The 27597-nt window shown below is 33.0% G+C and overlaps 2 protein-coding genes across 2 annotated transcripts; one reads left to right on the top strand and one right to left on the bottom strand.

Annotated features, from left to right (window-relative positions):
• Positions 1 to 355: 355 nt before the first annotated feature.
• LOC131614772 (ent-copalyl diphosphate synthase 1-like) lies at positions 356 to 5074 on the top strand. The gene is made up of 15 exons (XM_058886326.1): positions 356 to 479; positions 1169 to 1246; positions 1359 to 1426; positions 1689 to 1989; positions 2081 to 2264; positions 2352 to 2566; positions 2669 to 2789; positions 2925 to 3037; positions 3144 to 3370; positions 3484 to 3599; positions 3687 to 3785; positions 3887 to 4111; positions 4276 to 4396; positions 4550 to 4741; positions 4868 to 5074. Exons 1-15 carry the CDS (start codon positions 356 to 358, stop codon positions 5072 to 5074), a joined length of 2391 nt encoding a protein of 796 aa, XP_058742309.1.
• A 686-nt stretch (positions 5075 to 5760) lies between these two features.
• On the bottom strand, positions 5761 to 7366 carry LOC131612485 (fatty-acid-binding protein 1-like). The gene is made up of 4 exons (XM_058884278.1): positions 6912 to 7366; positions 6542 to 6791; positions 6272 to 6363; positions 5761 to 6057 (listed from the first exon to the last, which is right to left on the bottom strand). Exons 1-4 carry the CDS (start codon positions 7270 to 7272, stop codon positions 5921 to 5923), a joined length of 840 nt encoding a protein of 279 aa, XP_058740261.1. The 5' UTR covers positions 7273 to 7366; the 3' UTR covers positions 5761 to 5920.
• Between the last annotated feature and the right edge of the window lie 20231 nt (positions 7367 to 27597).

The following is a 27597-nucleotide window of genomic DNA, read 5'->3' as shown; positions in this document are numbered from 1 at the left end:
TAAAATTGTATAAATTAATTAACAAAAATGTTAATTTAATTATTTTAATGAAATTATAATAGTAATTTATTTTTTATTCTATATAGAAAAATGAATGTAGTCAATTGCACAGTCAAACGTATATCCACTTACCAGATTAAGTGAGATAATTATTTCAATGTCCTAAACCCAATAATATGGCAGAAATGCATGCAGTGGTAATGTTAAATGAACCTTTGTAACAACTTCCATAATAGTTACATTCCTTCACACTATTTAAGAGACACATCGATAGTTTGAAAAATCACAGTGAATCACAACAACCAGTGCATCAAACAACAAACCTCTCTCTCTCTCACTTAAAAAACAGTGCTCAATGGCTTCCCAAATCTCTGTTTGCGCTAGTGCCATGCTTCCATTTTCTGCTGTGAAACTCCCAGCAGCCAAGTCGAATTATCCTTCCAACCTATCCCTTCAATCATCCTTTCACTCCTTGAGAGGTATATTAGTTCATATCTTCAACCTATCTGGAAAATGTTTAACGTTGGTCTGCATGTCAACCATATTTACGACATGCAACGTAATATGTTTTGATGGTGTTTTCTGTGTGCTGAGATCTAATTTGTGTCCTCATAGTAATGAAAACAGTTTTATCGTTTTCATTTCTTGTTTTTGTTGTTGTCTGATTATTGGCTGGTTGATATCATATATTTGTGGTTTTTTATTTTATTTGTTGTTTTTTTGTTTGTTTTGTACCTACTCGATTTCGTTTTCACTTATATCATTTTGATAAATTTTGTGCTAACGGATTATAATTATAGTAATGTTCAGCTATTTTGGTCGATTTTTAGTTGTCAGTTATTTTATTTGTTGATTTTTAGTTTGTTTTGTTCTTATTCTTTTTTGTTTGGTTTTCATTTATATCATTTTGATAAATTTTGTGATAACGATTATAATGATATGTTCATGTATTTTGGTGGATTTTTTGTAGTCATTTATTTAATTATATACATATATTATATTTGTTATTAAAAAACAACTGCATCTATTTATAAAAAATCATTTTTAGTAAATAACTAAATATTTAATTGTTTATTATAAAGTTTTAACCGTTTAAATCATTTTTAGACAAGATTTTTTTTTAAAATTTTGAATATGCATTGATTAATTTATTTAATATTTGGTATAGGTACCCGTCCTGTTGGAATCATCAAAGCACAGCATGATAAGAACTCTGAGAGTGGATTTCAGCCCATTCATTCACAAGGTAAAATAATAAGTACTCATTTATGTGTATATTATTATTGAATTAAACTTTTTTAATACAACATCAAATTAATGTAATTAATGACTCTATTTATCAAAATATCTTAATGAAGCTTCACAAGACAGCGTGCTTTCTGATGAGGCTGTGAAGAATGATGGATTTGCTGAATCTTTTCACCAGGTATGTCATAACTACACTAGTTCTATAAAGAGTGGTATAATATAATATATAAAAATGAATGTCTATGAAATAATTTGTATTTAAGTGTATTTATTGCTTAGATTTTACCCTAAATATTGTGCTTGTTTTGATTATATTGCACTATGTATCATTTGATACTTCGATGAATCTATGATCCTTTCATCAAATAAAATTTCCTATACTTACTTTTTGTACGTATATTTTGGACTTGCTTTTTGGCTAATCATTTGTGCTAATGTAGGTTATGGTGACGAACAAGATTAGAGCGCAGATAAATGAGGTGAAGAGGATGCTGAGGTCCATGGAAGATGGAGAGATAAGCATATCAGCTTATGACACAGCCTGGGTTGCCCTGGTGAAAAACGTTGATGATGAAAATAAGCCACAATTCCCATCTTCTCTTCAATGGATTGTGGACAATCAACTTGCTGATGGCTCATGGGGTGATGAGTTATTTGTGGCCCATGACAGGATTCTGAACACCTTGGCATGTGTCATTGCCTTAAAATCATGGAACGTGCACCCTGAGATGTGTGACAAAGGTAAATTTATACATGTCAAATTATATGCTTTTAGTTGTGATAGATACTAAAAAGAACTAATTGTGAATATATGCATGTTCATATTTTACAGGAATGAAGTTTTTTGTGGAAAATCTGAACAAAATTCAAGATGAGAATGCTGAGCACATGCCCATTGGGTTTGAAGTTGCTTTTCCTTCTCTTCTCAATATTGCTAAAAGTTTGAATATTGAAGTGCCTGAAGATTCTCCAATCTTGAAGGAAATATTTTCTATGAGAGACCAAAAGCTCAAAAAGTATGTATTCTCATTCTTCAATCCAACAAACATTGTAAATAGAATTATCATCTTAGATGTAACTGATAATTTTGATCTAAATGATAGAATACCAAGAGATGTGTTGCACAAGGTTCCAACCACATTGCTTCATAGTTTGGAAGGAATGCAGGACTTGGATTGGAACCAACTTCTACAGCTTCAATCTCAAGATGGATCGTTCTTGTTCTCTCCATCCTCCACAGCTTTTGCTATTATGCAAACGGGTGACAAAAATGCTCTCAACTACCTACAGAAAATTGTTGAGAAGTTCAATGGAGGAGGTAAAATTCTCCAACAAAATAATATTTTACCACGTTTCTTAATCTATGTACAATTAGTTTTTTTTTTATGATTAAATTTGGTGGAAATGTTTATTTTGCCAGTTCCAAATGTCTTCCCGGTGGACTTGTTTGAGCACATATGGGCTGTGGATCGGCTAGAACGCCTTGGAGTTTCGAGATATTTTAAACAAGAGATTAAGGACTCTATGAACTATTTGGCAAGGTACACTCCTCATAGGATAAGTTGATTTACAATTGCAAATACTCGAAGAAAAGTGTGTGAATTTGAGAAAACTTACCTGCATTGTCTTCTATATAATTGATTATTCACTTGATTAATGTAATTTGTAAATTTTAGATACTGGACGGAGAAAGGTATTTGTTGGGCGAGAAATTCAGAAGTTCAAGATATTGATGACACGGCAATGGGATTTAGACTTCTCAGGTTGCATGGTCATCAAGTTTCGCCTGGTAAGTTCGATATCTGCATATTTTTCTCATATTGGTTTGAAGAAATATATATAATATATCTCCATAAATAAACTAAAATGTTCGAATTTGATTCCTAATTTGGCAGATGTGTTCAAGCATTTTGAGAAAGATGGTGAATTCTTCTGTTTTGCGGGACAGGTGAACCAAGCCGTGACAGGCATGTTCAATCTGTATAGAGCTTCTCAAGTGATGTTTAAAGATGAGGAAATTCTTGAGAATGCCAGGAGCTTCTCTGGCAGTTATTTAACGAAGAAACGTTTTGCAAAACAGCTTTTCGATAAATGGATCATAACTAAAGATTTACCTCGCGAGGTAAGTTCTAATTTCAGTCGAATTAACCTTTTAAAATTTAAGCATTTTATACGCATATAGATCTATACAGTAACACACTTTCTAAATCACTATGTGCATACCAAACACTGCAGGTTGGTTATGCTCTGGATGTGCCGTGGTATGCTAGTCTACCCCGAGTAGAGGCAAGATTGTACCTTGAGCACTACGGTGGTAAGAATGATGTTTGGATTGGCAAGACCCTTTACAGGTAAGAATCTTAGTTTCGTCCCCCAATCCGTACTGTTTGATCTTTGTTTCGACAAATCGAAAAAACTTAGAATCTCAATTTTGATAGGATGCCGTACGTGAATAATGATGTTTATCTGGAACTTGCGAAATTGGATTATAATAAGTGTCAAGAAGTGCATAAGAAAGAGTGGGAAGAAATCCAAAGGTAAGACTAATAACCAAAGAACACTCTCTTACATGATTCATTCAACGAAAGCAACAATTAATAAACTTTCCAATATTTACAATTGCTTATTTATATAATAGGTGGTACCTGGAATGCGAACTAGAAGGGTTTGGAGTGGACAAAGATAGACTCCAATACGCTTATTTTGTCGCAGCAGCCAGCATATTTGAGCCTGAGAGGTCTTTAGAGAGACTTGCATGGGCTAAAACAAAAATTTTGATCCGGATAATGAAGGCGAAATGTAAAGTTATAGAAACTACAGATGAATTTGGAAATCAGATAAACGAAATCAACAACTTGAATAAGTAAATATATCATTCATATACTCTTTACCCTTCTCATGCCCAGTACTGGACATTTGATATCATTTGAAAATTTGAACTCTGGTTAATAACTCAATGTGGAAATTAAATTCCACGACTGATGCAACAAAATATGTTTTTGAATATGCATGTGTAATTTGATGCAGGTGGTTAAAGGACAGGTTAGATGAAAAACTCATGGGAGTTTGGCAGACAACCCTTGATCTCATTGGCTTCCAAATGTTTAAGCGCCATGACCAAGAAAATTCACATTATTTGACTCGAATGGTGAGTGGAAATTCTCTTGAGGCTTGTAACTTTAAATGCATTTGCAATTGTGACTTCTTTTGAACAGAGCTTGAATGAAACATGTAAGTGAATAGCAAATAGAAAGAACTTGAGAGTTTTATGCTAAAGATTTTCATTTTGTTAAATGATCAGTGGCAAAGTTGGTTCGCAAGCAAGCATAGTAAAGGACTCAAATCCCCAGGAGATGCCGAACTAATTGTGCAAACAATAATTTTAACCTCTGGCAATTGGTCAGAAGATCTAGAGCTTGATCCTCGGTACCAAAAATTGCTTGACGTCACTAGGAGAGTTTGCCTGAGCATCTATAATTTCGAATACAACTGGGTTAGTAATGAATACTAGTTTTATGCCTAGCTTCCGTAAAGAGATCTAGTGCAAGGTTATCTTAACTTGGCTCATTCAATACTCTAACATTCAGATCCTGAATATTTACATTTCTATTATCTTCAGGTACAGGTTGGCAGCGATTGCAAGGAAGTAGAGGCAGGGATGCAAGAACTGGTGCAATTGGTGGTTCAAAGTTCTCCAAATGATCTGCCTTCAAGTATCAAGAATACATTCCTCATGGTGGCCAAGAGTTTCTACTATACAGCTTACTGTGATCATGGGACCATTTCCTATCATATTTATAAAGTTCTCTTTCAAAAAGTGATCTGAAACACCTAGATATTAGTAATGTTTAAAAAACAAGTTTCACCATGTAATTGATTGTTTTTACCTTTCTGTCTAGTCTTTTTATGATTTGAACTTTTAATAACCAAGATGTGAATGTCATTGCTTGGTGTCAAATACAACCATCTTGATTTTGTAAGCGGCAACGCAACAAAACTGAATAAAAAAAGTACATCATTGTTATATTCTTGGTATATCGGTTCAATAGTAGGGATGTGTTTTCATTATTGTACTCGTAAAAGTACATCATTGTTACTCCATTGGTGTATGACCAACAAAGCTCGATCAATTTGTGAATGTCTTTTCCTCTCTTGCGTTCTCCTCCTTATATAGCAATTTTGGTCCACCTTACAGGAAAACTCATTAGAGGTCACTCAATGCCATTGATCTTCATTGTTATAACCTCTTAATGATGATTGGGAATCATGCTTGATCGTCCCATATCCCTGGTCATGATATCCTCCATTAGTAATAAATGTCTTCTCAATCATATCTTCATTAGATATTGACCTATGCCAAACTAGGGCTGGCATAACCAAATATTGACCCATTAGTTATTTCAGCCCGGTCATGCTCTTTTGGACAAATTACTTCAAGCAGGGAGAACTCTACTGGATAAATCATTTTATCCCGGTCACGCTCAAAAAAGTTGCAAGCATAAGAGATAGTAATGAGATATGAATAAATTCATGGTATAGCAATCTGGAAGCGCAAGGGATACATCAACAAGATTGAATAACTTACACGATATCAAACAAAACTTACTAGAGGCATGGAATTAACAAGGATTGAACCCATGTCTTACATTACAGAAGATTTTTATTTAGCAGTCTATTGAAGGTAAGAAGCCATATTGAGTTCTATTTCTTCTTTGGCCTGTTTATCAAATGATTCCTCGCCAACATATAAATCTAGGACTGATCTACATAGAAGTTTACTCTGGATGCTTCCCACTTCCTGTCCGTCAACTATAACAACCAAGACAAAATCAACATCAACGACTCTTGTTGCAATGTAACATTTATAACAAGAATAGTATCAAGCATAAGCGACTAAAACAACTAACACTAAGTGCTCTAAAGATTGACATGGTTCATGAAGCACAAAAAAGACTATATACACTGCATTATTATTCTGAAAATTGAGAAGATGGAAACACAAACAAGCGGAAGGATATCTTACTTGTTGTACGAAGAACATGGCCCTTCTCTCTTACAAGATGAATTACAGACCCGCGAGGTATTTTGATTTCATCACTAAACTGCGAAGTAAACCTACATCAAAGCATCGCAGTAAGTATAACCACAATACACAACATGAAATATTCATCCAATTAGATTCAAATAGGATTCAACAAAGCATCTTACAAAGAAACTAAACACTCAGAATAAAATTAACAACAGTTTATCAGATCTAAGATACAAGTAACACAAGTTGAAGAAACTATTTCACCTCTGAAGCAACTCTTTATTATCCGGTCCCCCATATTTTATGAGTCTGCTTCCAACAGACTCTTCAAACGCACTACGCACCGAACGAATGCTCAACTTACCATAAACAATCTGAAGCCTCACTGTCATATGTATATCATTCTCCAGAAGATCTTCAGTAAACTCCTTATTGCCCTTAAACTGATCCTCCGAAAATTTCCCATACTTGTCAGAAAGATATTTCTTTATTTCATCATCATCAGCATAAACACCTTCAACAAAGATCACAATTTTCCCAAATTAGAAACACAATAAAAGTTCAAAATTTTCCACATTGCACTAAATTGAAATCAATCACGAATAAGGAAAACTGATTATGAAGTAACATATACCATATGCATATACATCAATGTTCTTTAAACCTAAAACGCACTTCCTCCGCAAACCAATTCCGCATAGTTTCTGAGAATCTTCTAGAATCGAAGGGAACGAGGATCCGGTCTTGGAGTCAACAACTGGAACCCCACTGTCTGCTAAACTGAGGGAGCCCCAAAGAGGCAAGGAATTGTTTGAAGAGAGGAACGAATTCAATGCATTCTGGAGAAAGAGACGGTGGCGGTCATTGGAGGAGACGGCGATGACTGCGGCGGTGGCTCCGGCGGTGGCAGCTGCGGCAGCGAATTTGGAGAAAGGACGTGGGGATTGAGGGGGTTTGGGGTTGGAGAAGATGAAAGGGAAGCGTAGTGAAGCCATGTTTGTTTCGGAAGTTTCGATGTGGTACAGAGTTGGAAGACATGTTACGCTGGGAAATTACTGACAATAAAAACAGTTGTCAGTTTCCCAATACATTGTACTTCTTGAGAATTAAAACTTGGTCAAAAAATAATTTAAACAATGAGAGAGAATAAAAGTTTATCTTTTCCTAAGATTTTTTTATTTTATTTTTCAAGTCTTACATTAAATTTCAATAAAACTATTTAATGATACTTATATTTAATAAACTCTCTTTTATTCATAAAAATGATGATGTTTTTGTTTTTAAGACTATTTTTTGCAAAGTCATAAAATCACTTTCTGAATAGAAGAATTAGAGTTGAAAAAAGCACCTAACATGCAACAAAATTTGTTATATTAGATTCAACATCTAAAGAGTATGAGTAAGAAAAAAAGTTGGTTGTTACTTGTTAAAGAGTGGGCGTCAATTTTTACAGAGCGCGTCCTAAAAAAAAATTTATTTCTTTTTTATCTATCTATGAATACAAATGTATATAGATTGATTTAGATTGGATTTGATCTACTTTGTTACTCAAATTGTTTGTGAAGAATTAGAGATAAAAATGTTGGGTGAGAATATCACTTTGGATCCTCTCTTTTATTTTTCTCTCTTTCCTTCTTCATCCTCTCTATCTCTCTTAATTTCATTCTCTCTCTTAATTATATTTTGTTTTTAATGATGAGTGATAGTGAAATTAAGAGAGAGATAGAGAGGATGGAGAGGGAAGGAGAGAAAAATGAATGAGAGGATCCAAGTCTGTGAGAATATGGTCACAAAAGGTCTAGAAGCGGAGATTGAATATATTTCTCTCCAATAAGACAATTTCAAAAATATTTTAAGTTCTATAAAACGAAATCAGAGATTTTAAAATACGTGGAAACAAATCACAACACAAAGAGAACTTAGAAGCATCTCAATAAATTAATTCAATAAGAATGCTACAAGATATCATTAAACGCGTGATTCTTTCTAATGTAAATCAATTACAAGATAACCAAAGCCGCTTTAAACAAAGCGATTTAAAAGCTTTACATAGAAAATCATTCAAAACATAATTGGATTTATGATTATTCAATAGGTTTGATGCATCGCAGATCTAAGCTTACACAATAAATCGCTATAAGCAAGATCTAACTTAAATGACATATAAATGATGCAATTATGCAATAGCTATAGTAATGAATGCAGACAATTAAAGGAGATAAGGGAAGAAAAAATGATACACAGAGATAGATAATGATTCGTTGTTAGTTCTCGCTTTGCCTATTCCAATATTCAATGGTGTTAAGACCATCAGAAAATAATCATGATCTTCCATTATTTCATAAGTTTGATACAAGCATTTTGGTTACAACGAAATATCACACAGTAGTTTCCTTTGTAGATGCAAATACTCAAACTGCTAACAAAAACAAGATCCTCAATTATCTTGATCCAATAACCTTGTTATCCACAACAACCTACTCCAAATCTTCGTATGTGACAATCCACCTTGATCTCACTGATTTCTTGTCTGAGCGATTGCCATTAGTTATGCGTTCAACTGGACAAATCTCAACTTCTTCTTACAAACAGTTTTTACCATACTTCACCAAAGTTTTCCATTGAGTATAGTGAAACTCTTATTTTGATATATAATACAATGTCCAACACATATTTAAAAAACTAGATTCTATTGTAGAACTAGTTTTCTTCTTCTTCTTTGGTTCCACAAACTTGTCTTCATACACCTTCCTTCCAAATTTTCCCAAATAGTAGTAAACACCATTTGAATTGCAGTAATACCTCGTCATGCGGAGACAACATATTTTTCCAGAATTTTTGGAGCTTCCTCCAAATCAGCTTCCTCAGATACAATACCATTCGACTCAAAAATTAACTGAACAAAAGAAGTAAATAAGAAAGACCTTTTTGGATTATCCTTGTAGTGAAACATCCCCTCAATGATAAACTTCACCCAATTGATGTCGTTGCAATCGAGAAGTGCCCACATCGAATACAAAATCAAATTCATCATCCCTGGCCGAATTACGTGGCTTTTGGTAGAAGACTTTGAGTATTATCCAATAAAGGATTCTTATTTCAAATTTAACTTAGCTTATGTGAAAGTTAGTCATGTCAAGATGATCACAAAAAATAGACTTAGAAATAGATTACACAAAAGATGTCTTATCATAGTGTGATGATTTTGCAACGCATGCATTCATACCAGCATACTTCAAATCGAAGTGAGCAGTGAAATCATTTTAATCAAACTTAATTACATGGTCTTTAAATTTACTTGTTAAACCAGTAGTAGCCAACTCTAGGTTGCAGTAGAAAGCTTTGACGTGATCTGGATTGAATATCTTGTTCAACCCGATAAACTTTAGTAAACTATGTTTGGCGAAAGGTTGAAGAAATTTCACTTTCAAATCAATTTCAGCACGCTTGTCAACATAGTACTTCGACTTAATCGGATTTTTCAGAAACTTTTCTGCAAACACATTCAGATTTTCTTCAGGTATCATATGGTTAATCTTGTTGCAGATGGCAAGAAGGGTATGATTCTGAGTGGAAGACTTTTTGCGAGCATTTTGAGCATCTGGATTTTTTTTGGGCTCTTACATCTTTGTTCTAGGCCTCTTCGGACAAGGAGCAATGAGAGATGTAGAGCTTTCTATTATCTTGAATTTGCCTTTATTCAATGAAGTTGAATGCATGGGGAATGGAGGAGATAACACAAATTGAACTTGTTGATGAAAGAAAAGGTTGGAGCCAAAAGGGTTTTGATGAGATGTGATGAAATGTGATGATGATTGATAATGGATGAATGAGATAAAATGATTGATAATGAAGAGGTGATTTTCGAAAATGGGTTTTAAATGAGAGTGTGAGAGTTTTGAAAGAAATTTGAAAAGAGTTATGATGAAATGAAACGAGTGGAAAGAAATAGGCGTTGAAACATGTTAAAGCAAGTGTGACCTTCGGTTTCATGATTTGAATCATGTATTAAAAATTTTAAGACAGAGAACTATGATTTGAATCATGTACAAGTACTGGCTCGAATCAATTTTGACAGCCCAAAATCTAAAAAATTTCAAACTTTGTGTTTTGAATTAGGTTATATTTATGACTCGAATCATGAAGAAAAATTTTGAAAATTTTTGAAAAGTTTTGAAAATATTTAATGCATGAAAAAGATTCAATTGAATACAAAAAGGATTTTAATGGAAGATACCTTTAACGAAAATGCCAAAAATACTTTTAATGCATGAACTAATGAATAATGCAAATGTAAAAAACTATTCACGGACAAAATAAAACTAAATCAATGCATGAGATAATTGAATGAACAAAACATGAAATGCACAAACATGTCACACACAAATATTAAGCAAAGAAATAGTTACAAACATGTATACAACAAAAAGAACAAATGAGGGTTGGAACAATCGTATTAATTTAGACGATCTAGGCTTAATTTGCTGCACACGAAAATGATTAGTAATCAACAAGAATAACATAATCTAAAGTACAATCAATAATAAACGAATTGGATACAACTCTTCTTGCACGTATGAAAGTCAGTATCATAGTCTCCTTCATAAGACTTCATAAGAACTTGTACAACGAATGTTCTAATTATCTTTTATTGGCATATATTGACAATCTCAGGTAATTGATTCAACTCTTTGACGACTATCAGCACTTCAAGGAACACCTTGTAACCCTTGAATCTTTTGTAATTGTTGAGAACTCGGAGAAAATTTCCAAATGTCACAAATTGTCTTCATCTTCTTTTTACGATAACCTTGGAATAGTAGGTCACTAGAAGACTTTTTTGCTTCTTTTTTTAATCTCCCAAAAACTTCAAGCATGTTAACATATGAATGCATGTCCATCTTTAAGTAGGATTAATCAAGAACAAACTTTAAGAGATAGTGTCAGGTTTCCGCAGTGCATATACCTCAAAATTTTGTCAGTTCAATCATGGATGAATCAAAACTTAGAGAATATCTTAAATGTAATTGATGATAGAAGGAAATACCAATAAGGTTTTACTTTAAGCTAATAAATGCATGCAATGAATGATCAGGCATTAGGAAATCTATGTAATATTATTGGGATTCATTGAATCACATAAGCTTCTGAATAAATAAAAAACTCATACGATAAAAAAGGAACCATGTCCTCAACTTTTGGATTCTCAAGACTTTGATCAAAAGCCCCGCTCAAATACCAATTGTTGGATGATAACGTGTAATGAAAAGGTCTAGAAAAGAGGTTGAATATACCTATCCTCAACAAGACAATTTCAAAAACATTTTAGGTTCCATAAAACGAAATCAATGATTTTAAAATACGCTGAAGAAAAACACAATACCAAGAGAGCTTGGAAACATCTCAATGAATAAATCCAATAAGAATACTACAAGATATCATTAAAGGCATGGTTCTTTCTAATGCAAATAAATTACAAGATTTGCTGAGAGCTTATGTTTTGGAGCAAGGAGGTTACTGGGACAATTACTTGTCATTAATCGAGTTTACCTACAATAATAATTTCCATTCTAGTATTGGAATGAAACTGTTTGAGTCTTTGTATGATAGGGGTGTATGACACCTTAATGTTGGTATGATTCTAGTGAAGGTGCGGTGCTTGGACCTGATATTGGACCTGAAACTTATCGGGAGAAGATGAAAGCATCGCACAACAGAAATAAGAGTTATCATGATAACCGAAGGAAAACTCTTGAGTTTCAAAAGGGTGATCATGTGTTCTTGATAGTCACTCTAGTGAGTGATGTTGGTCGTGCATTGAAGTCTCAAAAACTCACGTCCCGTTTCATCGGTTCTTATCAAATTTTGAAAAGAGTAGGAGAAGTGGACTATAAAGTTGCTTTACTACTGTCTCTTTCGAATCTTCACTATGTGTTTCATGTGTCTCAACTTCAAAAGTGTGTTTCAAATCTGTCTCAAGTGACTCAAATGAATGATGTGCAAGTGATAAATAACTTGACTGTGGAGGCATCGCCATTGCAAATTGATGATCGAGAGGTGAAACACTTGAGAGGAAAAGAGACCGTGCTAGTGAAGGTAATGTGGAGAAGACCTGCGGGAGGAAGCACAACATGTGAGCTGGAGAGTCGGATGAAAGAATTTTATCCAGAGTTGTTTTATTTAGGGTATTTCGAGGACGAAAAATCTCGAAGTGGGGAAAAGTTGTAACACCCCGAACTTTCAATTAATAATTTAATTGAATTTATAAATTTTTTATTTTATTTATTTTGGGATAACATGCTTTATGCGATTTAATTGGTGTTTATGAGGTTTTATTGATATTTATGAAAGTTTTATTTAAGTAAAATAATATAAAATAATAAATTTGTAAAAGATTGGATGGAAATTGGAATTTATAAAAAAAAGAAGGGTAAAATGGTGCTAATTAGAAAGGAGTTGAGGCCAAGGTGTAATTATTAAATTCAAAAATTAGGTTTATTATTAAAAAGGGATTAGTGGGGCTTGTTTGAGTCAGTACATGAATTGAGAATTAGAAGAGAGAGCTTTTGTGAGAAAGAGCAAGAACAAGGGTTAGAGAAGGGAAGAGAGTCCATAGCTAGAGCTTGAATTGCTGCTAAATAATATAGGTAGGGGAATTACTCTAATATTGGAATCAAATGCATGAAGGGTAGAGAGGGATCCCACCATCCTCTAGGTTTTTCCATCTTTTACCAATGTTGATGTTTATGTGTTCTTAAAGAAAAAATCGATGATAAATCTATTGTGGTTGATGTTGTTAATATGAATTTCGTGCATTGTTTTACTTCTGATTTATGTGCGCGTCTGTATGTTCAAATTGATTGGATTGTTATTCATGTTTAAGGTTTTTGGTGTGATGAACATATTCTCATATTTGAGATAAATTGATGATTTAGATGATGAAAATTAGTGGTTAATTGATGTAATAAACATAGTATGATATATATGTAGTGTTTTCTATTTGGTTTGGGTGACTGGGGGTTTAATAGAGCTCTAATGGTGGAATCGTGTTCTGGTTTTACTGCAGGCCTGAACGCTTTCACTTAGGAAGGAGGAGCTCGCTTAGCGGATTTTTGCTTAGAGAATGAGAGTCTCGCTTAGCGAGACGATCAAAGGGGTTAATGGTTATGTTTTGAGATTGTCGCTTAACGAGCTATTGCTTCGCTTAGAAAGAGATCGCCTAGCAAGCTATATGGTCGCTTAGCGAGTGATGACAGTGGCAAGTTGGTTATTTTGATTCAATTTTTTGAGCTATGTTCATGTGCGATTGATGTTTGTTAGTTGTTTCGATGTGTTTGATGAGTTAGTTTGTTGTGATAGAATGATGATGAGTTAAACAATATTCGATATGTTTATATAATTATATGACGAGTTTATAATTATATGTGGTTGATGTTGAGACATGTAGTTTGGATTGAGAACTATTATGATTTCCTTATGTGCTATTGTGTACGGTTTGAAGTGGATCTTGTAGTGTTGTTGCATTTGTATGTCATGCATCATGTGTTATGTTGAAAAGTAACGAGTCGGTGAGTCAGAAGTGGGGATCGGTGATGAGTTTGGGTTCGAAGAGAAACCGAGTTCAAAGAATAACCGAAGTGAGTGGATTAATGTCAGTAACACAACTTCAATGTCCACAAAATTGTACTACATTCATTAAGTCGAGAGGTTTTTTGCATTGCAAACGCATTGTGATTGGTTTATTGTTATGAATAAAACGTGTGATTGATGATTGTGTTGAATATGCTATCCTTGCTATATTTTGCACCATTAATATATTTGAGCGTATTATCACCACTCTTTTGTTTGGTTTGTGTGGTGTTTTGTATGCTATGGTACAAATACTCAGAGAAAGCAATAGCTGATGTGAGTTGGAAGATGACATTGAGGTTTTTATTCATTTATTTATTATTTTCTGTTATTTTAATTTTTGGTTGCTCTATTCTATAACACTAGGGATAGGGTCGTTGTTTATTTTTATCTGCTTATTGTTGAGTTATCATTGTACTAGTGTTTTATTTCAATTAAAGTTAATTCCTAATTTTGAGACCATGAGGAGACGTTAGTTATTAAATGTTTTCAATTCTGATGTGATATGTTAAATGATGAAATATGTTTATGCTAAGAATGTGTGACACCCTTTGGTGAAAAATATACTCTGGTTTATTTTATCAATTGCATGTTGGTGTCAAGGTGTTACAATCAACATTTTAGAAAAAAGTTAAGAAGATGTAGAATTCAATTTTGTGCCTTTTCCGTGAACAATTGTCATCCTAATGCAATGCAGACCTTCATTAATCATATAAAAACCTATGCATATGATCATAGAGGTTTCTTAGCATATATTTAAGGAACAATCATCATAATTACCAAATACCTATTTTATAAAAAAAATTATACAATCCAAATCAATTTTTCAAGTATTCGTTCATTTTTAAAAATATTGAAACTTTGTGCATAACCTTCAAACCGTTAAAAAAGTTTCATAATATATTATGAGCACTTCAAGTTTATATATTATTGAATTGTAACATTGTAAGGGAATATCAATCTTCATCTTGGAATTCATTCAGGATTCAAATACTTAAGATTATTCAAAATAGTATGTTGTAACTTGATCATCAAGTTTGTGGTGATAAGTTGTTTGTTGTAAAAAGGTTATTTGAGTTGGTGTAATACAAATCCTAACATATTGTTTGTTGTTTTATGAAAAATGTTATTTGAATTGGGGTCATTTAAAGTCCATGGTAGTGTTGGTGTTTATGTTAGAAGATTGTAAGAGAGATCTTGGAGTGAGATTTGTACAAATATCTAACATAGAGTAAAATCCTTCAAAGTGTGAAGGGACTAGATGTACCCTCGGTTATAATGGGAACTAGAATAATTTATTGTATTCATTTATTTTCTGCAGTTTATTTTCTGCACGATTCATTCTAAGATTCATTAAAACAAATAGTTACTTCACTTAAAATAAAAAATTCAGAATCCTTCAATTAGCAAAGTAAGAAAAATCCAGCAAATCTAATTCGCCCTATCTTAGATTATACTTCATGGTTACAAATTCATCTATTTAGAAAATTTAGTAGAATGTTTGAATCATACTGATGTGCTAGTGAAAACTTTGTTTTGCCTCTTTGAAGCTTTATAATGCCATTGAGTTGTGGAGGTGAGCCATTATTGTTTGTCTCATGAAATTTTTCTTTGATTTTCTTCTTTTCTCCGTGTGCTAATATTTTCCTTGCCTCTTCATCATAACCTTCATGGTGAAATACTATAAAATTTATCCGGTTAAGATGATTTTGACTTGGTTAGGTCTTTTCCACAAATTTGCATAATCTTCATTAAAACTCTACAAAATAGAAATGCATCAATAGTAAAAGTACTTAAAAACAATGAAATTGGATACTAAAACATAGTGTGAAAGACTGTCGTTAATGTCATTTAAATTAAAAAATGCATGGGAAACTTACCAAAAAAATGGACGGTGATAGACCATTAAAAATCAATCGTAGTTTGAGTCAGATTGGGATTTTCGGCCCGAACTCGTCCAACCCAACCCATTATCCATCTCTATTCGTAGTTACCTATGAATTTTTGTTGGGTATTAGTATTTTTTTTGAGTCACCGCGTCTTACTGGAATTGAACCCAGTTAAGTGAGGTCAGAAATACATGATTAATGGTAACCAACCAACCTAGTAAAGAAATTAGCCAATACCTTTTTTCTTATATATATTATATATAAATCAACTTTTAAGATTTCGAATAATAAATCCATTAACTTGGAATTAAAAAAGATTTATTATGTATTTTTTTTAAATTGTTAATTTATAAATATCAACAACTTATTTAAATTAATGTATAAATATAAATAAATAATATTATTAAAAATTAAATCTTAGATCAACAATGTACACCTTGAACTATCTAACCTATTCCATTTATCTCTATCCTATATTGCTTGTTGAATTCATTTGTTGATAATAACATATTTCAGTATCCACATTCACTAAATGAATAATATAAGACTATAAATCTAAGCATAAGAAATACCCAAATAAGAGTGAATCACAATACACACCATTGCACTTGCATCGGAAAAAGAATCCAAAACGATAAAAAAAAAAGATGAGATTTTTTTTGTGTGTAAGCAAGGATTTAATATAAGGGAGAACTAAGGGTTCTCCAACCTTTTTACACATAGAATAAAAAAAAAATTGGTCAAAAAAGAAATTACAAACCAATTCAGTCTACGACAAAAGACCTACCAGGTCTTGGCAAAAATCGTAAAGACAACAATTGGGGTGAGTAATTTCCCCACAAAAGGACCACCTCCAAACCAACAATTTAATATTCCACACCATGTTGTTAATGCTCCAACCCTCATTTCGGAAACAAATTCCATTTCTAGTCAACCATATAACCCAAGAAGTAGCAAGCCAAAAAACACCCAATTTGCCCTCTTTTAACTTTTTTATACGGCAAATTGAGTACCATCCCATAAAATGCGGAAGGCACTCATCCTCCTCCATGACCAAAAAACCTACCCAAGAGGCTATCTCCCTTAAAACTTTCTTAATCATAAAAAAAATTAAAAAAAGTATGGTTCCTATTTTCCAAGTGAATATCACAAAAGACACAATTAATATTTGCTAAAGGAAAATTAATACCTCGAAAAATCAAGAGATCCTCGGAAGGAAGTCTATCCACAAAAAGCCTCCATCCAAAAGCTTTAATCTTGAAAGGTATAGATAAATTCCTAATAATACCCAAAGTCACATCACACCTAATAGGAGGTCCGAACGGAAGACGAAAAGAAACATAATGAGCATAACACGGTGACACTGAAAACCCCCTCTCCAAAGCAAGAGACCATAAAACCTCTTCCTTTAATTCCGCCATACCCCCAAAAAGCTCCAAACGAGCCCGCAACTCTAAATAGAGGGGCAAAAGATTCGGCCCTTCCAACACCATCAAGGGAATGCCCAAATCGCCCCACATCCACACACCATCACACCACCCACTCATTCCCGCCACCGAAACCTTCTTGAAAGAAGATGCTAAACAAAGATCCAGGCAAGCATCTTTTAAAATGGAATCCTCTAGCCAATTAGCTTCCCAAAAGGGAGTGTTAAAACCATTCCCAACTTTAAAGCCACAAAAGGAGACAATAGGATCCGAATTCACAATACTCCTAATCTTTAATAAATCACGCCACCAAAAGGAAGAAGAATTATTAGAAACTCCTCCACTCAAGACAAGGGTAGACAAATCACCATAACGAGCCTTCAAAATATCATACCACAACGTTTTTTGGCCTTAAAGAATTCTCCATCTCCACTTATTATTAAGGATGGCTAAATTAAAATCCGCTACATTTTTAATATTTAGACCCCCTTCAAAAAAGTTAAAGTGACAACATTCCAACTAACCCAATGGATCTTCCTCCTCTCCTCCCCATAAAAAATTACTTTAAAGACTTGTAAATTTTTTAACAACTTTCGTCGGCATCTTGAAGAAAGACATTGTGAAAATAGTGAGGAAACTCAAAATAGATTTCAAGAGAGTTATCCTACTACCAAGATTGAGAAACCGATTCTTCCATCTCGATAAACGATTCTTCATCTTGATCGATACATTCTAATAAAAATTATGAATATCTTTTTACAAAAGCCATTTGAATTGGATTAGATTTTAAATTCATTTAATTGTTCAAAAAATAATTTTAAATTCAATTTTTAAAATGAGATTAAAGTATTGCACTTGTGTAAAATAATTTTACACCATCTTCTAATAAAATTTTATCATTCAATCATATTATATCACTAATTTAAAAATATTAATATAAGATTGAAGATCCATTTTAGTTCTTCACAAAAATTATAGAGTTCAAATTAGAGTATGTTTGGTAAGATAGATTTTTGAGCTTGTAGCTTATAAGCTCAAATGATAATTTAGACCCGTTTGATAACGTTTTTTTTCATCACGAGCTTATAGATTATAGCTTATTTTTCATACGCTATTTCAAATAGCGTTTTAGCTTTTTCTTATCCTCGTTATTTTAACAAAAGTCCACTTTAATCCTTTATAATTTATTTTAATTAAAAATGAAATTATTATGTATTAAATATATTTTGTGTCATTTTACAATTATAAGTTAGTTGAACCGCTAATTTTACCAAACATTTCAATTAACTTATCAGCTATAAGTTATAAGCTACGAGTCATCAGCCATAGCCATAAGCTATAAGCTATCTGCTAAGTTATCAGTCAACCGTTAATTTACCAAACAAACTCTTAATCCCCCCGAGGAAAAAAAGTTTATTTAATCCCTTGTAAAATTTAACTAAGCCATGTTAGTCTCTCTCTTAATATATTTCTCAAATGAGTTCTTTTTTCTACTTTGGAACCATGATTGTATTGTCATATATATTATTTTTTATGACATGGACTTGTTATTTTTAATCAAAATTTTGCACTACGCAAGAGTCGAACCAAGGACGAGGCAATCTTCTTTACCTCTAATCCAATTTATTTTCATGTTTTAACTTATAAATTACACGTATATTAATATATTGTCTTAATATTTTTTAATTATTAGTAATACTTAATATATTTTGATAATAAATTTTCAACTAAAATTCACACCCACTAAAACCTCATTTAAATATTTTTCAACACCATTTTATATAAATTAAAATTAATTTCTAATAACATTTAAAATAAATTCATACGTTTAAATAATTTACAAAACACATCTATATTCAAAAACTATTAAAAAGTGTTTAAACTTAAAAAATATAATTTAAATGTTATTTTTTATAGGGTTAATAGCAATTCACCCCCTACCATTAGGGCGAGATTCGGTTTTGCCCCCCTGAAGTTTTTTTTTTTGTAAACCGCCCCTTATAAAACACAGATTCTGTTTTCAGAACCCCCTACATAGAAACTAAATGTTAAAACATAACTCCTATGGGATTCGAACCCAGGAGTGTATTTACCAATACAAAGCACCAAACCACTAGGCTAGCTGTTATTATTTGTTAATATTTGCATTGAATTTTATTTTATACATGGATTATTCTAAGTCTGAATTTTTATAAGTTTGATTTTTTTTTAATTGAACTTTTAAAGTTTTTAATTTTTATAAATTGATAATTCTTTAAAGTTTTTTATTTAATGTTTTATTTAATTTTTTAATTAACTTTTTTAAATGTAATAACTAATATAAAAAGTTAGTATAACTAATATAAATTAATATTGCTCAATTTTTTTAGAAATTTATAAATTTGAGAAGTTAATATATTATATAAAAAAATAAAACGTTAATATTTATTATGAATTTATTAATTATTACTCAGTTTTATATGTACAGTTTTAATATAAATGTATTTTATATAAAAGTATATATATTAATAGTTTATAACATATTAATAGTTTGTAATTATATATACGTATAGTTTATAAAATATATATACTTTTAAAAACATTAGTATATCATTAGTTTATTACAAAAAAATATTAACGTTAGTTTATAAAAAAATATTAACGTTAGTTTATTACAAAAAATATTAACGTTAGTTTATTACAAAAAATATCACTATAATAAAACATATAAATATTAATTACAGTAATAATTATTAACATATAAAAACATATAATATTAAAAATATAATATTATAAACTTATAAAACATATAATATTAAAAAACTTACAGTAATAATTATTAACATATAAATATATAAAACATATAAATATATAATATTATAAACTTACAGTAATAATTATTAACATTAAAAACATATAATATTATAAACTTACAGTAATAATTATTAACATATAAATATTAATTATTTACTTACAGTAATAATTATTTACAGTATATAATATTAAAAATATTAACGTTAAAAAGTATATATATTTCATTAAAAGACATAATAGACTAATTAGTCTAGTGGAAATGTGCAATAAGCTTAACCAAGGGGGACGTGGGTTCGAAATCTTGTCTGGGGTTCTGAAAACAGAATCTGTATTTTATAAGGGGCGGTTTACAAAAAAAAAACTTCAGGAGGGGCAAAACCGAATCTCGCCCTAATGGCAGGGGGGTGAATTGCTATTAACCCTTTTTTATATCATCCAAACATATTACAAGTTAACATATTTATAAATTAAAAAATAATTTTAAATTGTTATTTAAATATTTTTGAATAATATTTAAATGTGATTTTAGCGGGTGTGATTTACAGATTTATTATCAAAATGTATTATTGTTTCTTAAAAACGACATATCTATAAATAAATTTATATTTAATAAGAATGAGTTTTAAATACATTTAAATATGATTTTAGTGAGTGTAAATTATTTAAACGTGTGAGTTTTATTTTATATGTTATTATAAATTAATTTTAATTTGTATAAAATGGTTTTGAAAAATATTTAAATGTGATTTTAATATATGTAAAATTTATTTAAAATTTTATTATCAAAATATATTAAATATTTGTTAATAATTAAAAAATAATAAGAAAATGATTGATATAAGTGTTTTTTTTAAGTTAAAATTTTAAAAAATACGTTAGTCCAGTGGTAGAGGATGTTTTTCAATGATGATTAAGGGGTCTTTAGTTTGAACCTTGCTTGGATCAAAATTTTAATTTTTGTTCTAACAAGCTTTCTTTAATAATTAAATTAAATAAAATTAAATATAAAAGATAGTGAATATTATTATTACTTGGATTTAAAAATAATTGAAAAAACTTGTGCTAATATTCTTACGAACCGTGGCAGATTGGAAAAGAAGGAGCTGCAAGTTTTTCTTGATGCTCATGAGTTTGTTCATGAATATTTTTGAAGATTGATGTTGATGGGATTCTTTTTCTTAGGGGTGTTTCTATTTAAGTCTTTTATTTTTTGGGCTTAGCCCCTCCCTGTTATAAAAAAAAATTGAAAATAAAAAATAATAATTTCATGTCATCAAAATATTACACATGACAATCTAGTTATGGTTCAAAAGTATAAAAAAATTGATTTGAAATAAATATTAAGAGAAAGATTAACTTGTCTCTGTTAAATTTTACAAGAAATTAAATTTAAACTTTTTTTAGAGATCAATCTAAACTCTCTAATTTTTGTGAGGGATTAAAATGAATTTTGAAATAATATGGCCTAATATACCATACTTATTGGAGAGTGTAAATATCTTATTTTCTCTTTTAAATTAAATCAAACGCGCATGCAAAAAAAAACAATTGGACTGTTCTACCCTAAAAAAATCTAGACTGTAACGTACCAATACAAATTGAACCAAATTATACTAAAGATAATATCTCGATCCACAATCGTAATACTCTTAGACTGTGTTTGGGAGTTTGGAGGGGATGGAAGGGAAAGACTTTTGAAAACGAATTTTTTAAAAAAATATAGAAAAGTATTTGATATTTTTTGGAAAAATGATTTTATATAGAATGATAAAAGAGTGTATATCATTACTATATTCCCAACCAAAATAATTCAATTCTTTTCTCTCAATCCTTCTATTTTTTCAAAGCCCTCCCCTCCCTTTCCCTCCAAAATCTCAAACATAGCTTTAAGCTTTGTTTGCGAGTTTGAAGGAGAAGAGAGGGGAGAGCTTTGGAAAATAGGAAGGATTGGATGAAAAAATAGAAAAAAATTGGGTACGAGGATTTTGGAGGATTTGATTTTATTTACGGTTAAATATATAAACCCCCTGTAATATCAGCGAGTTTTGATTTTAGACCCTGGTAATATTTTTTAAGCAACCCCTTATATTTTGTAGATTCCCTCATACGGCCCCCAAATTGCCAAGTGGAATGGAATATTACTCTTCTATTTCACGCGTGGCATTTTATTTTAATTGTATTACACAATTTGGCCACATAAGGTGATAACATAGCATTAGTTCTATTAATTCCTCAAATCTAGTGTTTTCTTTCCCCCATTCTTTCTGCCTTCATTCCTAACACTTCATCTTTGTCCGCCTTCATCTTCCTCCGCTCTTCCTCCACTGTCAGCTGGGATGGGTGGAAGTAAGTCTTCCGCAACAAATGATCTTGGAAAGTGTCTGCCAATATATGAGTGCAACTCAACCATGAAGATGTGGGTCTCCAAATCAGCTGAAAACCCAAGTAGAAAATTCTGGAAATGTAGGAATACCATGGTGAGTTAATCAATTTTAACCATGTAATAATTCTGAACGTACATTTTTTATTTCTTGTGTTAATCACAGTACATTTAAATTGCACAATGGTTGCCATCTGTTCTTGTGGGACGATTTTCTCAACGAGGTTGAATTGAATGAAAATACTCCATCCAGATGTCCCCAATGTGAAATGAACACGACTTTCTTGAAAGAATTCGCGAAAGAGATTGTTGATGTGATTGATTGCAAAGTTTGAAGGCAAAACAAATTTGAAAAACTTAAGAGAAAGATTGTAATGGAAAAGAGAAAAAATTACTTGTTGATGATTGTCCTTGGTCTGTCATGAATGGTGTTTGCAGTTGTGGTTAAATTAGTGTAGTTGAAATTGGTCTATCATTTCAAATGTAATTGGTTTGTAATTTTGTTACAATTGGTCTGTCATGGATGAAATGTTAAGTTTTGAATGAAATGTTTGTAATTAGTTTGTTATGAATGAAATGTTTAGTTTTGAATGAAATGTTTGTAATTGGTTTGATCTTAATGAAATGTCAAGTTATCTTATGAATGTATTGCAATTCCAATTGTAATATTATGTACCACAAAATGAAATTAGAAGCATAATGATATTAGAAGCACAAAATGTCTGATATAAGCATAAAATGATATTAGAACCATAAAATGTAATTTAGATTAACAAAGGAAACACTTAGTGCATATGTCTGATACAAGCACACTTGGTGTATAATTTTGTTACAATTGGAACATACCACAAAATGAACATAGTACAAAATAACAGAATGAACATAATACAAAAGCATAAAATGAACATTAGAGATCCATAAAGTACAATACATATGGCTATTACAACAAAACATCTATTCCTTAATCTCTATGTTTTTTGGTCTTCCATGTCTTCAAAGACTTTGTTGAAACTCCAAGTTTGGCATCCTTTGAACATGGTTTCCTAAACCTCTCATACTTGGGCCTTTCATCATTACAAGAATCATCTGGGTCAGAACTATTCAATTCATCACTGTAGTAACCATCTTCATCCATACTCTTATTGGGCTTACACAAAAGCCCAACCAGACTTACATATTTATTGATAGGCAATGTTACATCTATTCCTCAAAGCCATCAACAAGAGCAGTATCTCTATCATCTTCATTGTCATCTAATCCTTCAACAACCTCCTCTTCTAACCCTTCAACAACATCCTTTTCTAAACCATCCAATTCCATTTCATCATTAACACAGTTAGGTTCCCTATCATCAGGGTCCATGTTTCCCAGTGAATGTTCGATAAATAAATCTCCAATAACATTCATTACACTAAAAAAAAAAGCATAATCGGCATCATCATCATCATCATCATCCCTTTTTAGCAACATATATCTTTCATCAATTTCAAAGACTTTTGCCCATAACTTATAACTACCTTCCTTATACCCCAACCTACTCACCACCTTACCAATACTATCCATTGTCCAAGACGCAATATGAATCCCATTTACACTCGTATCAACCCCCCTCTGTAAATAATTTCATCGTGATTAACCATAACGAATTCACCCCAATGGTGAAAAGTAACACTGAAATGTTCCGAAACCTGTGAAAAAATCATACCCACATATCAAATATGCATATTTCACTAAAATAAAAACCCAGAAACATGATTACCATTGATGAAGTTCATAAAGCAAGTTACATGAGACATTAGTAGCTACTGAGAGTCGTACTCGTCTTCTACCTCGATTATGACTGTCGTATTCAGTGCTTTTTCGTCTTCGTCGCCTTGCAGCAAGTCTTCGTCTTCGTAGTATCGAGTGCTTGTTGGAACTGAACATGAACCCTAATTTCTTAAGGGGGTATTTGAGAAGTATATATTCCCATATGCCGACTAAGCTAATTCAAATATTAAACCAAATTAACATGTGTGTAATACAATTAAAATAAAATACCACGCGTGAAATTGAAGAGTAATATTCCATTCCACTTGGCAATTAGGGGGTTGCACGAGGGAATCTACAAAACATAAAGGGGTGCTTAAAAAAACATTAACAGAGTCTAAAACCAAAACTCGTTGACATTACAGGGGGTTTATATATTTAACCTTTTTATTTATGGACAAAACTTAGGTACAGTTTTTTAGGTGTTGTTCTTACTATTTTCCAATAAAAATATGACAAATTTATTAAAATAAGATTTAGTGAGTGAAAATAGGAGAAATTTGCATACATGTAAGAGGAAATTATACACTTGTCATGTTTTTATTGAAAAATAGTAAAAACCACACTTAAAGAATTGTACATAAGTTTTGTCATTTATTTATAACACCAAAAACCCCCTAAAATGCGAAACTCAAAAATTGTATTGAAAGAGGGTTTTGGAGGGCTTACATAAATTTTCCAAATATCTTTTAGGTTGTTATAGTATTCTGAAAATTAAAAATATAATAATAATTACTCTTTTATCTTTCTAAACAAAATCATTTTTTCAAAAAATGTCAAATATTTTTCTATATTTTTTTAAATTTTTGTTTTCGGAAGCCTTTCCATCTCATTCGTTCCAAATTCGTAAACAAAGTCTTCGGTACCTAGCAAAATTTCGTTATCTCCCTGTTCCTCTGGAGGTATATCTCTAGAAACACTTTTTATTTAATATTAAATTGTTCCGTAGATGCATCTACGGAACCGCTTAAACAACATTAAAAAAAGTTCCGTGTTAAATAAAAAAAGTGTTTCCAAAGATATACCTTCGAAAACCTGAGACATTTTTGAAAACTTACATACTGTCTCTTAACCCATGAAAAATTATCATATTAAATGATACGATATATTTTTTTAGCAAATTTAAGGGTCTGTTTGGTTCAAATGAGGGGGAGGGGAGGGGAGGGATTTTAATGAAGGGAAGGGGAGGGGAGGGAAGAGGAGGGAATTTTATTAATTATATTTATGTTTGGTTCAAACAAGGGGAGGGGAGGGGAGGGAAGGAAATTTGGTTAAAAATACGTTTGGTTCACGAGGGGAGGGGAGGAGTTTTATTAATAGTTTATGTTTTTATCCTTATGATTTTATATAACTGATATGATATTCAAAGTTGAAATTTTCATAAATAATTTTTTGAAATTAATATTCGTAATATTTAATGATTAAAAGTTTATAACTTACCACATAATATAAAAAAAATTGAATACACTTGATATTTATTATAACTTTCGGCGCAAAATTATCTATATGTTGATAACAACTTTTGAATACATAAAAATAATTTATCGATATATATAATATATAAAATAAACAAAATAATTGAATGGTTTAAAATATTAATATATATATTGTTCTGGACTGGGTCAAGGCTAGGCCCATCACCGCGTTCGGCCCAATAAGCCTCAGAGGCCCATGAATAGTTCATGGCCTTCCCGACACGCTAAACCCTAAACCCTTGCTCGGCGCTAACATCCTACCCGGACGTCATCCTTCCCGACACGCCTCGCTCGGCGGTAACTCTCCCCCGGACGTCATCCTTGCCGAGGACCCTGCTCCGCGCAGGGGTCCTTCACATCCAATCCTCCGAATAACTCGGATCCCACGTGGCTCCTAAAAGACCGCGTCTTCCCTTGGACTTCGGAGCGGTTAACCAGGACAGAGGGCGTACACGCACCTCCGATATTTCCGCTCAGGAAACCTGGCAGTCTCCTAGTTGGGCTTGGGAACCCAACCCAATAGCGAGATCATGGCCCAGCGCTGGGGGCTATATATACCCTCTTTAACTAGAGGGTCAGGTATTCAATTCTTACTCACTCTTAGCTAGTACTTGCGCTCCTTTGCTCGTCAACTTACTTTGGCATTGGAGTACCTTGCAGGTACACCCCCCTCCTCCTCCTTCCTAGAAGATCCAGTCCGAGCAGCCTACGACGATTCTTCTGATCAGGTACGATCAGTGGCGCCGACTGTGGGGTACTTGCTTCCCCATCTTTAAAGAACAAAGATCAAAGCTAACCATCTCCAATCGTCATGGCTGACAACAACAACATCCCAAGCGCTGACCCTTTCCTCCTTCAAGAGCTGATCGAGGAATCCTCCCGCGAGCTAGCTAATCATCGCCGGGGGAATAGTCGGCGACAAAGGTCCGGGCATGAAACCCAGGACACCCAGCTGTTGCAGGTCCTACAACAGGTCCAGAATGTTGACCATGTTCCTCCAGAAGGGCACGTTCAGAACGGCGAGCCGATCCGAACGACCAACGTGCCGGAACATGCCCAGAATGTGAATGAAACCGACCCTCGTGACGGGCAACATGCTTCCTCATTCACCCACACCTCCGAGAGGCAGAGAGCCCGTCATAGAGAAGAAGAGGAGCCGCTCAACATTCCCGAAGGCACTGACCCCATTACCGTCCGCTTGCTCAAGGAAATACAATTGACCAACAGCCTCCTCAGAATTCAGGATGACCGAATTCACGAGCTGGAAAGACAGCGGCGACGTCGCCCTTCCCCACGCAGGCGCTACAGGTCACGCTCCTATTCCTCCTTGCGCTCACCGCCGAGAAGATACCGTCGGCGTTCCCCGTCTTCTTCAAGGTCTCCCCCGAGAAGACATCGCCGCCGGAGGACTCGTTCCCGTTCTCCACACAGAAAGAACAGGAAGAACCAGAAACCTGAAACCGCTGAACAAAGAAGCCCCTCCCCCGAACAGGGCCGTCGGGGCCCCTCCAAAGCTACGACGGGTAACAACCAAGAGGATCCCCGACGAAACAGGCACTACGATTCACCAGGACCGAGCGACGAGGAGGACTTCCGCAGCCCCTTGTCCGCCAGTATACGGAGGGCCCGCCTCCCTCGGGGGATGGAAAAACCGCCAGCATTGGACCAATACGACGGAACCACTGACCCCGACGACCATATCCGGAGCATCGAAGCGGTCATGGACTATCACGTCGTCAGAGGCTCGATCAAGTGCCGCATTTTCCCGACCACCCTCAGGAAGGGAGCGATGAATTGGTACAGGAACCTCCCTTCGAACTCCATTCATTCTTGGACCGAGCTCAAAGAACTCTTCTTGAGCCACTTCACAGCCTCCCGACGGCAACCGAAATCGGAAGCCAATCTCGAGGCCGTAGTT

This window comes from Vicia villosa, linkage group LG6 (genome assembly GCF_029867415.1).
Source record: "Vicia villosa cultivar HV-30 ecotype Madison, WI linkage group LG6, Vvil1.0, whole genome shotgun sequence".
NCBI lineage: Eukaryota > Viridiplantae > Streptophyta > Magnoliopsida > Fabales > Fabaceae > Vicia > Vicia villosa.
The sequence above is the reverse complement of the archived record's forward strand: the minus strand, read 5'-3'. Positions and strand labels throughout refer to the sequence as shown.